We start from the raw sequence: 11,557 nt of genomic DNA, 5'->3' as shown, positions 1-11,557 counted from the left end.
CGTGTACTTGTGGTTAATTTCCTGAATATATCAAGATGAGATTAGATTAGGATTTAGATTACCACTCCAACTATTTTTGACTCTTTCTGAGTCAGCTTATCTCTTCCAAATCACTTTGACTTTCACTTTGACTTTCACTTTCAATGTCTTTTCCTTTCAATGTCTTTTTCTTTCTGTTTCTGTCTATCTCTCTCTCTCTCTCTCTCTCTCTCTCTCTCTCTCTCTCACTTAGGTTCTTTTTTCTTTTGTTTATGAGTAAATATACACCCATGATCTAAGAAGTTACACAACTAAAACCTTTTTCTCTTGAGAATTTCCTGAAACTTACTAGACCACCATTTTCCTTTCTTTCTCAAACAAGTGCAATCCATTTTATTTTTTTCCTTTTTTTTAATTTCAAGGAAATGGGTTTATTACTGGTTGTTATCATCCCAATTCTAACTCTTCTTTGAATTTCCCTAAAATTATACATTTAAAATTGACCTATTTGTTTTCTTGGCTTTTCGTTTTTCTATATCCGTCTTTTCTCACTTTTGAGTCAATTTGTAGCGAAAAAAAAGGCAAAAAGGCAAATAGGCAAATAGGCAAAAAGCGAAAAGGAATAAAACTAAAAAAGAATATATAAAGTTGGAGAAACAGAAAGTTCAAAAAAAAATGGAATGTATTCATCGTCACCATCAAATGCTGGGATAACAAATTGGGAGACAGAGCTGACTTGAGGAAGATTGCTTAAAAGTCTTGAGGTTGGATCATAGGCTATTATTCTCAAGGCTTTTTAATATACTTTCTTCTTTATCATCCCTTCTATGTGTTTATAAATTTATTATTTCTTTTTGTAGGGGACTTAAGCATTGAAGGAACATTCTTTCTGATATCCAGGAAAATATTAGTATATGTATATATTTGTTTTTGTCATTTATTGTCATTTATTGTCATTTTTTGTCATTTATTGTCATTTATTGTTCTGGCCAGGGCCAATAGAGGAGCCAATCACCATCCATTCATCAACAATAACCGGATAGAAAATATAAACACAAAGGAGCCCATACAAAGAAGACTTAAAACAGTCCCAGGTATACTTTGCAATGCATATGCGGATTACTCCATCCATGCAAGTAATTCTCTTTAGTCTTCCTTTTAGTTTGTTAGATTTTTTTGCTTTGTTTTGTAATTTTGCAAAAGCCAAAAAAAAAAGAACGAAAAACACTGTACAGTACGAGCCGTGCGTTTAGCCAATAACGAAAGAGTTGTGGAAACTAAAAGTTTGTTACATTTTGTTAGTTATTGTTGGGCATTGTTACTTTTTGCTACTTATTCTTTTGTTTTCATCATCATGGACATATATATACCAGGACAAAACATAGAGGAGATAAAGAAAAGTGCAAGAAAAGACTCGCAAAAGAAGAAAGAAGAATCCTGTAAAAAAAAAATATAAAGAGAATTGTTAATTTGACAAAAGCTCCTCAACCTTCAAACAGGATTTGATGTAATATATTGATATATATTGATATATATATATATATATATATATATATATATAAGTATACATTTGTAAAACCCATAAGCGGACATTCTGTGCCGTTTCCTTTGTTGTCATTGGTTGGTTCAACATGAACAATACAAATGTCAAACGTATAAAAAGAGAGAAAAGAAAGGTTTTGAGAAATATTTCTATTGTTTGTGAACACTCGATGGCTTTGTTCTCTTGTCAATTTTCCATTTTTTGACATAATAAAAAATAAAATAAAATAAAATAATAAATTAAAGAAACTTTTATTTTCCAATCTATTTTATCAGTTCAATCTATTGGTGACAATACATTTACCACACCAAACATCACTCCTTCCTTTACCCCCTCCCCTCCGTTCTTCCTTTTTCTACTTTTCATACCTTTACTCAAGTAAATCTAAAAAGGATTTTCTCACACCATTTTCCTTGTTTTAATTCTTCAAAAAATTTTTTTTTTCTATATTGTTCTTTGTTTTTTTTTTTTTTAGTTCGTGCTACAGTAGAAGTAGTATACAGAGTTATTTATTTTAATTTAATTTATTTTCTGCTCCAACAATGCTTCAGTTTACAGCGCAGTATCCTACTTTATAATACTACATCGTAGAGCGGCATTGTGCCATTTATTTCACCAATAATGTACTAGATGGCTTAACATTATTAGTACACTATCACCCATCAGTCTTGTATCCTTTTGTTTTACATATAAATATATATAAATATATATATATATATATATTGGTGGGAACCCTTCCGATTTCTCTTTCTTGTATCATTTTACTATTTCTTTTCTTTAATTCTTGCTTCTTTAGACAGCATATATATATAAATATATATTTAAACAACCATGGTCTCATTCACTTCTATTGCCACTTTGGCTATGGCCATCACTTCTGCATGCTCCTTCTCCTTATTGCACGATCAAGATGGATATGCTATTTTACCTCCAACAGACACGGTCTTGGCCCACTTGAAATCAGCTGGCAAAAAAGACGCCTCGAAACATTACGAAGTTGTAAACACAATCCACAAGAATGGTGAAATCGTTCTCGTTAACTTGAACACCCATGAAATCAAACAAACTGGTAAGTACAAGTACAACTATGACAACTCATGCTACGACGACATATCAAAGAGAAGTGCCGCATTCCACAAGAGAACCATTGAAGATGCTGACAGAGAACAATGCTATAACAAAGAATACGAGCTCGAGACTTCACAGTGTGGATTTGATTTTGTTGACTACAACGATGCATCCAACTGTAGCTCAGAAACAACCAAGTACTCGTGTGTTTTGGACATCATGAAACAACAAGATGCAACTTTGAAGTTGAAGGATATGGACAGTGTTCCTGCCCAAGTTAGATGTTACCACAAATTGTCCACTGCCCAAAGCGACAAAGTTACCGGTGGTGCTTGTTCTAAATAGGTGAAGGGCCGACAATAAGCTAAGATTTTAGCTCAAGAATATCTAGTTCTTTTACTTTTACATTTTCCCCTGCCTTCTATCTTTTTGATCTTTTTCTTTTTTTTATCCTTCTTTATCTTTTTTTCAGTTCAAATAGGACACTTTAGTTTGGTAATCTTTTACCCCTTCCCTCTGCAACATTTTGAATCTAAAAAAATGTACTAAATCTAATAAATCTACAAAATTTATTAAATGTATCAGACTTTTAATTAGACGGATTTCAATTACTGTTATTTGTAGAGTATTAACTCTTTATATCTCCTGCTAGATTTAGTTATTTTGTATTGAAAATCCATTCAATAGACTCTATATCCCATTAATACAAGGCGTCAATACCAGGTACCAAAACAAGTTGGATTTGAATCAAAGACAAGAAAGAAAGAAAAGAACAAACAAAACAAAACAACACAAGGTCTTTCGTTATCTACTCACCTATATTAATGCGTGTCTAACAAAGTCCGTTACAGGTTCAACTCTATTTACAAATAACATAGCATCATAAACCACTGCATGGACCCACTTTCTTGACCAACTTTGTATAAATGTATCGTCAACAATGAATACTCACACACATTTTCTCATCTCTTCTCACCTCTTCACCTATTCATTTTTTCACTATCTCCCCTTCACTATTTCTAACCTTCTTCTAATTTGGGGTTCTTCTTTTTCAAATTTCCTTAACCCATTAATCAACTAGATGGCAACATCGCCAATGTCAACAATACCTTCAAACTTATACTTCTCATCACTTGGTACTTTCACTGGATTACCCTCAGCGCTAATTGGCGAGTACAAGTAATAGCTCATTAAGCTATTAACAGCGGCCCTAGTTTGTGCTTCTTTCAAGCTTGCTCCAATACCTTCACCCAATTTCTCATTACCAACAAACACACCAGCCAAGAATTGAGGGCTAGCCGATTTTCTACCGGTCTCAGCAATCAATCTAATTGACAAGGGCTCTTGGAATTGTAATTTATCACACAATCTAATCAATTCAGTGATTGGTTGCTCAAATTGGAACATTTCGGAAAGCGGGACTTTTCTTGAGAGAATGTGGTCCAGGATAAACTCCTTTGCTGCGACTTCTCCACAATGCGTATAGATACCACCAACAATGGCAGTAACGGCCGAGGTGTAAGCCTTATCTTCTTGTGTCAAATTTGAATTCAGACTCAAAACTTCAGTGACACCAGGCAAGTCCTTCACCCTATTTTCCTTTTTATTGTCACTCATATATCTCAATCTTCCGTATTTCAAAAACTCTGACTCTTGGCCCAAAAATCTGTCCAACTTGGACACTTCATCAACCTCAATACCCCATGATCTACCTATACTCAGCAAAGATTCGGTTCCAATCAATGCGTCGGTTGCAGCATTGTGAATTGACATAGGCAATCTAGGATAATGCAATAGTAAATATTCAGTAACGTAGTAGCTCATCAACACTTTACCAATGACATTTAAACCGTAATTATTGGCCAAACCATCACCCTTTGTAGCAGGAATCAAGTTGAGACATTGAGACAAGGTGTTTAATTTGAACTTGGGACTGAGATTTAGTCTACTGTGTAATGCAACTAAAAGTGGCGATTGTTCAGCTGTGGATTGTGGCAACCTATGTATAAAGTTATTGGTACGAAATTCATAGTCTGATTGTCTAGCCTCTTGAGGGTCGTTTTTTGGCAAAGATTTAGACCTGCTTGATTGAATGTCCGAAGAATTGGCTGTTGTTGTTGATGATGATGTAGGTGATGCTTCTTCTTGGCTTTTTCTCGCCGATTGGTGAATAAAGCAAGAAGATGCTCCTGAGCGTAGTAGACCTAATGACCTTAAAGTTGAAGGACGAGCAACCTGCCTGAACATTATGATGATATAAAGAATGTGGGAGGTAAAGTCTTGATTCCTTGGACGCCGGGTTGAAGTATCTCTATTTCCCCTCCTACACAGTTCGTGTCTCTTATCTGAAAATTTTTTTTTTTATTTTAAGTTAGGTGTATTTGCGAAATCACACTGCGCGCAAGAAAACCAGAAAAGAAACAAGGACAACGAGAAAGACAAAGACAACGACAAAAAACAGAGTGCGCAAGTGCGTGTGCGTGTAGGGTGTAGGGTGTAGGGTATATGTGTATGTGTGACTGTATGTGTTTGGAAACTATCTTCTTTCTTCTAATGTGATAAAAAAAGAGGGTGAACCTTGGATGTTTAGCTACTTCTTGGAATTTACATTAGATGATTATATTGGTACTATAGATGGCATACCTTGATTTTCTCTAAGTATTTACTAGGTTTATAGCATAACTAACTACTCACTACAAGAGTCTTGAGTTGCGAAAAAAGAACACTATGGGCTTTTCAACGTTTCAAAAGGAAAGTCAATACACTTTCCCGAACATTTTTGCAACTTTTGTAAAGAAAGAACAATACTTGACTTGCTCAGTAGAGCTTATACACTTTATATGCAACTATAAATAGCAACTCTACATAATCACCGATTTCAACTATAGGTTCCAGCTTTGGCCTCTTAACTTTGGAAGTTTTGATATTCAAACTTCTTTCTTCACCTTCGCGAAATCAAGTTGTTGCAAAACAACAATTTGAAAAAAAAAAACGAGGCGAGAGAGAAAGAGAGAAAGAGAGAAAGAGAGAAAAAGAAAGAGAGAAAGAGAAAGAGAGATGAATACTACGAGGTCGTGTGTTCACTACAACTTATTGTGCAAGCTTAACTTAACATAACTCAACTTGACATAATGTAACCAATCAACTAATATCGCGAACCAATACAGAGCCAAAAAAAAAATAATCCAAACTGAGTTGATTCACAATTAGTTACCAATCTTTACCATATCACATTTTTGGTCCTCCCACTTACCAATAAACATAATAATCTCCCCTTTATCCCTCCAGAATATATACTACTAAAATGGCACACGCACCATCCTTAAGCTTTGCAGCAATTGCAACCATGTCATCCGTTCTCGTCATCTATGTGACCATTAAATCACCATTGAAATATAAATGGCTTTCAGAAAACAGGTTAAGTCCAAAGGCTGATTTGGCATTCAGGAATAGCGCTGAAAAGTGGTTGGAGGAAAACAAGCAAAGTTCTTAGATAAGATAAGATAAGATAATATATGAGAAGAGAAGAGAAGAAGAATAAAACACATACTATTAAAGAATGGTGGAGGCGATGTTCTTTCTTTTTATCTTTTTTGAATATTTGCTATTATCTTTTTATTCAGTTCTAGGGTGTATATTTATTTGATCAATGCATAAGATTATTCTTTTTTTAAGATTTATTGGCAAGAGAGTTTCTTTTTCTTTTACTTTTTTTTTTATTTTTTTGGTTCTTCTTTTATGATTTGTTCATTATCCAAGTAGAAAGATTAACACGTATTGTTATTTATATATATATATATATATTGGTAATATCTATCAAATGGTTTATTTAAATTAACGATGCTAATTATGTCTAATCTATGTAAGACCTTTACCCATCTCGTTCATCCCGCTTAATTCGAATTCTCTAGGCTCTTCATACCTCACCTTGATCCAATCACTTTCTAGTTTTACAAAACACCACACCCAGCGTCTAAAAATTTCCAACACCTCGATAATAACATACCCAAATGAGTATGCATCGTATCCAAACAAGAATGTGGAAAATACGTGAAGAAACTTGATTTGCGAGCTCAACCTCAATTCTTCATTGATAATAAATAGTTTTAACACCCATATATACCTAAACAAAAAATCAATGCTCATCGCTATTAGATATATATAGTCTGGAAATGCCTTATGCGGTCTAAGAATCGTGAATCTCTCTCTTGGGTTAAAGAGCTTGTTGAAGAGTTGTAAATGCCAATCCATCATTATGTCCCATATAAATGAATAGGTCGAGTTCAATGCCGAAAGGAAATACCACCAATCATTGAGCTTGGTCAACTGCTGAATCAATGCTCCCGATTGTCTATCTTCGTCACTTGATCTCAATAATGTATGCTTGATTAATGCATTGATTAGAAGTGGGCCAAACGCCGTGGAGTACTTGATTAAATTTAGCATGTGCTGGGTTTTGCCAGTTGACGAGTACTCGAACCAACATTGCTTAATTCTGATAAAAGTTGGGATGCACAAGATCAAAAATTCTAATTGATAGTTGTATGCTATCGACTCACTAACATAATAGTTCCAAATGAATAATCCAAAATCATTCAAGACTTTAGACACCGAGACTAAAGAGTCACTGATCAATATGTCATTGGTTCTCATGCTCAAGGAATTTATTCCCCCTTGCAAGACGCGCTTCATCGTAGTGTATACTCGTACTTGCCCTGCAGTGTTGACATTTGCATAAAACAACCTGTGAAACACATATGCAAACAGCACAACTGGGATACTATAATACAACAATGTCAAATCCTTGTTGTACCACTTGACAGCTTTGAATGCAAACCAACTGATGAAATTGACTAACGAGATTCGTTTAAGATTCAGCCATATACCTTTGATCAACCTAGCGTTTTCCAGTAAGTCGGCAGGTATTGTAGTTGCAAATTCACCAAATGTTGTAGGAGCCAGATGATCTAATTGTGTGTAATTGTGTTGAGAATAGGACAAGTTAATCAAATGTAGAACATTGAGCGATGAAAAATTGTATAAAATGATATTCAATAGTAACCATAACAGTAGTAGAAATTGAATTAATAGTAAGATGCGGAAAGGTAGAGGAATAAGATCATTGAATAAGATCGCCGCAGTCTCCCCAGACTGCTCATCCATTTTCAAGAAAATACGGATTTGACAAAGATGTTCCTGAAGAAAAGAAAACAGTTGCAAAAAGTACAACAATATATATGTATATATATATATATAAACACTTGTTCTCAGTCTATTTTGTCGTTTAAATTTTTCCTCGGTGGGTTTAGTTTCCAAAAGAGAGAACAAAGTTGTGTATACAAATAAATATATATATATATATATATAAGTGTGTGTGTGTGTGTAATTTTTCATTTCGAATGATGATCGCGTGCGTGCCACCATGAAGTAAGAGGTACGAATAAGGGCCAAAATTCAGGAAAGGAGGAAAAACATTGAGAAAGAGACAGAAAAGTCCATCCTAGATAAATACGATTGCTTCATAAGCTGCCTCTGCATAAAAATTTTTGAATCAAGGGTATTGTAATGACTACTATTTACTTTACAAAAATAATTATAGGAACTAACCAGCTCGGTTGAGATCGCCTCAAAAACAAAAACCTTTGCAAAGTTAAGCATTAAGCCATGTCATAAAACAAAAAAGTAACATATCATCCACACAACCAGCCCTATCTCTAGCTCTAGCTCTAACTCTAGCTCTTTTCCTATTCTTAGTACTTCACCGTAATCAAATGATTCTGACAGCTCATCCTGTATTCATGCACGATGAATACAAGACAGTGTTTGCACTTTTTTTTCTTTCGATTTCGATTTTCGTTTCAATCTCTTCATTCTCATACTTTCTTCAAAGCTTCAGACGCGCCTTCCATTTTTTATGCAAGTACGCGATTTAGGTATGTTGATAATCAGAAACATTCATGATTAGCATGGAAAACATCATTAGCCCGAGAGAAAAAAATCGAAACAAGGCACAACGATTTGGAATATGATTCAATGAAAAATCAAGACAAAAAAACGAAAAAAAAGAAGACAAAAAAATGTAAACAAGTATATGCATAACGCAGCAGCAATCAGACCCATTCGATACCATGAACATGTTAAAGAAAGAGAGACAAAAAAATAACAGAAAACTGAGTGCTATTGGCAATGACAACAGCTAAGGCTGTGTACAAAAACAGAAACACTCAACTTCAACTTATTCATTTTTCTTAACTAAGCTAAAACGATTGTTAGTACTTGATCCACGTAAAAAAAAAGAATTGCTCTCCCTTCAATCAATACTGGAATATAATAAAAGTCAGAATTTTCAGTGTTTGGCTAATTTATCGAATCGGTCAGCGTCCTGAAAAGGATCCTCCGTTTGGGGCGACAACGTTGTCATCATTATATATATATGTCCAGCTTGTGCTTATATGAAGCTCAATGAAAGCAAATAAAGAAACATACAATTGAAAAAAAAATACATCTTTGATGGTGATGTTGTTGAGAGGATGCTGAAAAAGAAGAAGAAGAAGAAGAAAAAAAAAAGTGAAAAGGAAAAAGAAATTAGAACAAACCGAAAGTTTTTTTTTATGTACTTATGTTCTCTCCATGGTGGAATTATCTCATCTTGAAATTTTGTCTGAGAAAACTGTTGCGAGATGAGCTACCAAATGGTTTCTAGACATAGTGTAAGAAAAAATTGTAGTTTAAGATTCCTCTACAATGGTTTATATTAAAAAGTCCATTATAGTTCATTTCAAATAAGCCAAAATGAAACAATCATGCCTGACAATTGAAATACAACGTTTGTTAAACATATAACAGATATACATAACTTCAAATCAGTCTTACCAAAGAGATTACTTCTTACCTCGGAGCTTTCCCTTCATCTTCTCCTTTCTTGTGTTTTCTCGACGCTCCGCCTTACTCAAATACCTAAACTTCTTTTTTGGTTTCTTTTCCTTCGTAGGCTTAGCAACTCCACACAATACAGCATAATCCTTTGCTCTCTTTATAGATTTTTCGAGTATTTCCTCGGATTTCTCTAGATCAACTCTATTTGCCTTTGCAACCTCCTTGAGAGGCACGTTGCTGAAGTTTGGATTTTCAATCGACTCAATTGTTACTGTAGTTTCATCATCAAGCAAAACGTTTCCTCCATTACCAACAGGATCGTAAACCTCAGTATGATGCAATATTCCTTTCACCGGTCTTGACAGGAAACCATTGCTTGACTTTGTTTCACCATTCGCTTCCGCTTCTCCTTCGTTAAATCCATTCCATTCCCCAGGTTCATCATTCTCACCCGTTTCTATCCGTTCTCCCTTAACCTCCTCCCCTTCCTCCTCCTCCTCCTCTTCATCATCAGACACAGCTAGATCTCCATTAATAGCAGCTATCTCCTTAGCTTTCTCTTTGAATTCGGCCAATTGGTTCTCCAAATCTCGCTTTCTTTCATCACGTAGCTCTTTTCTTTCTGCAATCTTGGCTAGCCTTTCCTGCTCCTTGTTGTACTCTTGTGCTTTTTTCTGTCTCTGAAGTTTTCGCTTGTGGAATCCTGTAAGGTACTCATGACGTTTTTCTTTGTCAAAAGTGACTTCATCCACCAAATGTTTTTTGGCCTGCCTTTGAGCATAATTCTTACCTCCAGTAAGTATATCCCTATTGTGTCTTACCATTATATTGTGATAGAGTGCTGTTGGTGGTTTGATTTGTAAATTATAAGGATTGAATATTACACGAGATGGGCAGGAAAAGAGATGAATTGTATCGCAAAATTGAAAAGTGCTAGAAACAGCTCGGTAGAGAAAGGAAAAAAAAAAACAAACAATGTATAGAGAAAAAGCGCAAAATCCTAGACTCATCGACAGTTTTCTCCATTCACATCTTTTATAATTTGAAGGTCCCAAAACTTTGCTTTTCATTTCAATCAAAAAGACACTTCAAAAATGGATAATACCGAAAACATAAAACTCTTTTTAAAGTCACTAGATCTGTCAATTTTACAGTATGAGCCCACCTTGGAGTTATTACTATCGAAGTCGCTAGACGAGCATCTCGCACAACAAGAAACTGCTAAAGACAAGATCCAATTTTTAAACAATTTCCAATATGTGCTAGTATCAACAATATTTTCATATCTTAAAACTATTGGTGTAAACACTGACGAGCATCCTATAAAGAACGAGTTGGCACGTGTGAAGAACTTCATGATGCGAGCCAAAAAACTAGATCAAAATTTAGATGATGAAATGAAGCAGAAGGAAGAAGATGAAAAGAGAAAAGCCAAAGAGTTTATAACGCAAACATTGGGGATGAAGAACGGTGCTGAAAGTACATTGACCGACACGCGACCTGCAATAAGCACGAAAAGCTTCCAAGGAACACATACAAAATTTGATAACGAGGAAGAAACCAGGGATGGCACGACAAGGAAAGAACAATCAAACAAAGGTATCACCAGTGATAGTCTGCTGGCTGCAAAATACACCAAAACAAATGATACTACAAAGACTGTAAATAGCAAGAAGGTATCGAATCGAAAACCGTCGGGAACAACAAAGAGCAAAGACACCAAGAGTAAGTCGAAAACCCCTGGAAGAGTGTCTAAACCAAAGTCAAAAAAATAAATTTAAAGCGTTGAAACCAACCTTTTTTTCAATTTTTTTGTTGTTGTTGCTGCTTCTGTTGCTGTTATCTTCATCTTTTTCAATTTTACCTATGGTTACAATTTTTTTGTTAATTTTTTATTTTTTTGTAAATTGTTTTCAATTTCTTTTCTTTGTTTATGTTTTTTGGATAAAATTCAAAGGATGATCTACAATACGATGCCTGGTTGTCTGTTTTAAGCGGTTCATATAGGAAAGTATTGTTTCCATGCCTAACTTTAAAGGGCTAGTAAATAATTCAGGAGATGACAAAGAATCGTATTTGAAAACAACAACT

The 11,557-nt window shown here is 34.7% G+C and overlaps 5 protein-coding genes across 5 annotated transcripts; 2 read left to right on the top strand and 3 right to left on the bottom strand. All coding sequences in view use genetic code 12, as the record gives it.

The window, feature by feature from the left end:
• Positions 1 to 2,353: 2,353 nt before the first annotated feature.
• On the top strand, positions 2,354 to 2,935 carry PVL30_000825 (uncharacterized protein; the record flags this gene model as incomplete). The annotated part of the gene is made up of 1 exon (XM_001528287.2): positions 2,354 to 2,935. One exon carries the CDS (start codon positions 2,354 to 2,356, stop codon positions 2,933 to 2,935), a length of 582 nt encoding a protein of 193 aa, XP_001528337.1.
• A 732-nt stretch (positions 2,936 to 3,667) lies between these two features.
• On the bottom strand, positions 3,668 to 4,837 carry mrpl3 (54S ribosomal protein L3 mitochondrial; the record flags this gene model as incomplete). The annotated part of the gene is made up of 1 exon (XM_001528286.1): positions 3,668 to 4,837. One exon carries the CDS (start codon positions 4,835 to 4,837, stop codon positions 3,668 to 3,670), a length of 1,170 nt encoding a protein of 389 aa, XP_001528336.2.
• A 1,611-nt stretch (positions 4,838 to 6,448) lies between these two features.
• ERD1 (protein-ER retention protein) lies at positions 6,449 to 7,753 on the bottom strand (the record flags this gene model as incomplete). Its single annotated transcript, XM_001528285.2, has 1 exon — positions 6,449 to 7,753. The coding sequence occupies one exon, from the start codon at positions 7,751 to 7,753 to the stop codon at positions 6,449 to 6,451; it is 1,305 nt and encodes a 434-aa protein (XP_001528335.2).
• A 1,718-nt stretch (positions 7,754 to 9,471) lies between these two features.
• PVL30_000822 (uncharacterized protein) lies at positions 9,472 to 10,290 on the bottom strand (the record flags this gene model as incomplete). Its single annotated transcript, XM_001528284.2, has 1 exon — positions 9,472 to 10,290. One exon carries the CDS (start codon positions 10,288 to 10,290, stop codon positions 9,472 to 9,474), a length of 819 nt encoding a protein of 272 aa, XP_001528334.2.
• Positions 10,291 to 10,560: 270 nt separating this feature from the next.
• On the top strand, positions 10,561 to 11,241 carry PVL30_000821 (uncharacterized protein; the record flags this gene model as incomplete). The annotated part of the gene is made up of 1 exon (XM_001528283.1): positions 10,561 to 11,241. The coding sequence occupies one exon, from the start codon at positions 10,561 to 10,563 to the stop codon at positions 11,239 to 11,241; it is 681 nt and encodes a 226-aa protein (XP_001528333.2).
• Between the last annotated feature and the right edge of the window lie 316 nt (positions 11,242 to 11,557).

The sequence above is a fragment of the Lodderomyces elongisporus genome, chromosome 1 (assembly GCF_030384665.1).
Source record: "Lodderomyces elongisporus chromosome 1, complete sequence".
NCBI classification, from domain to species: Eukaryota; Fungi; Ascomycota; class Pichiomycetes; order Serinales; family Debaryomycetaceae; genus Lodderomyces; species Lodderomyces elongisporus.
This window is presented reverse-complemented; position numbering and strand designations above follow the sequence as displayed.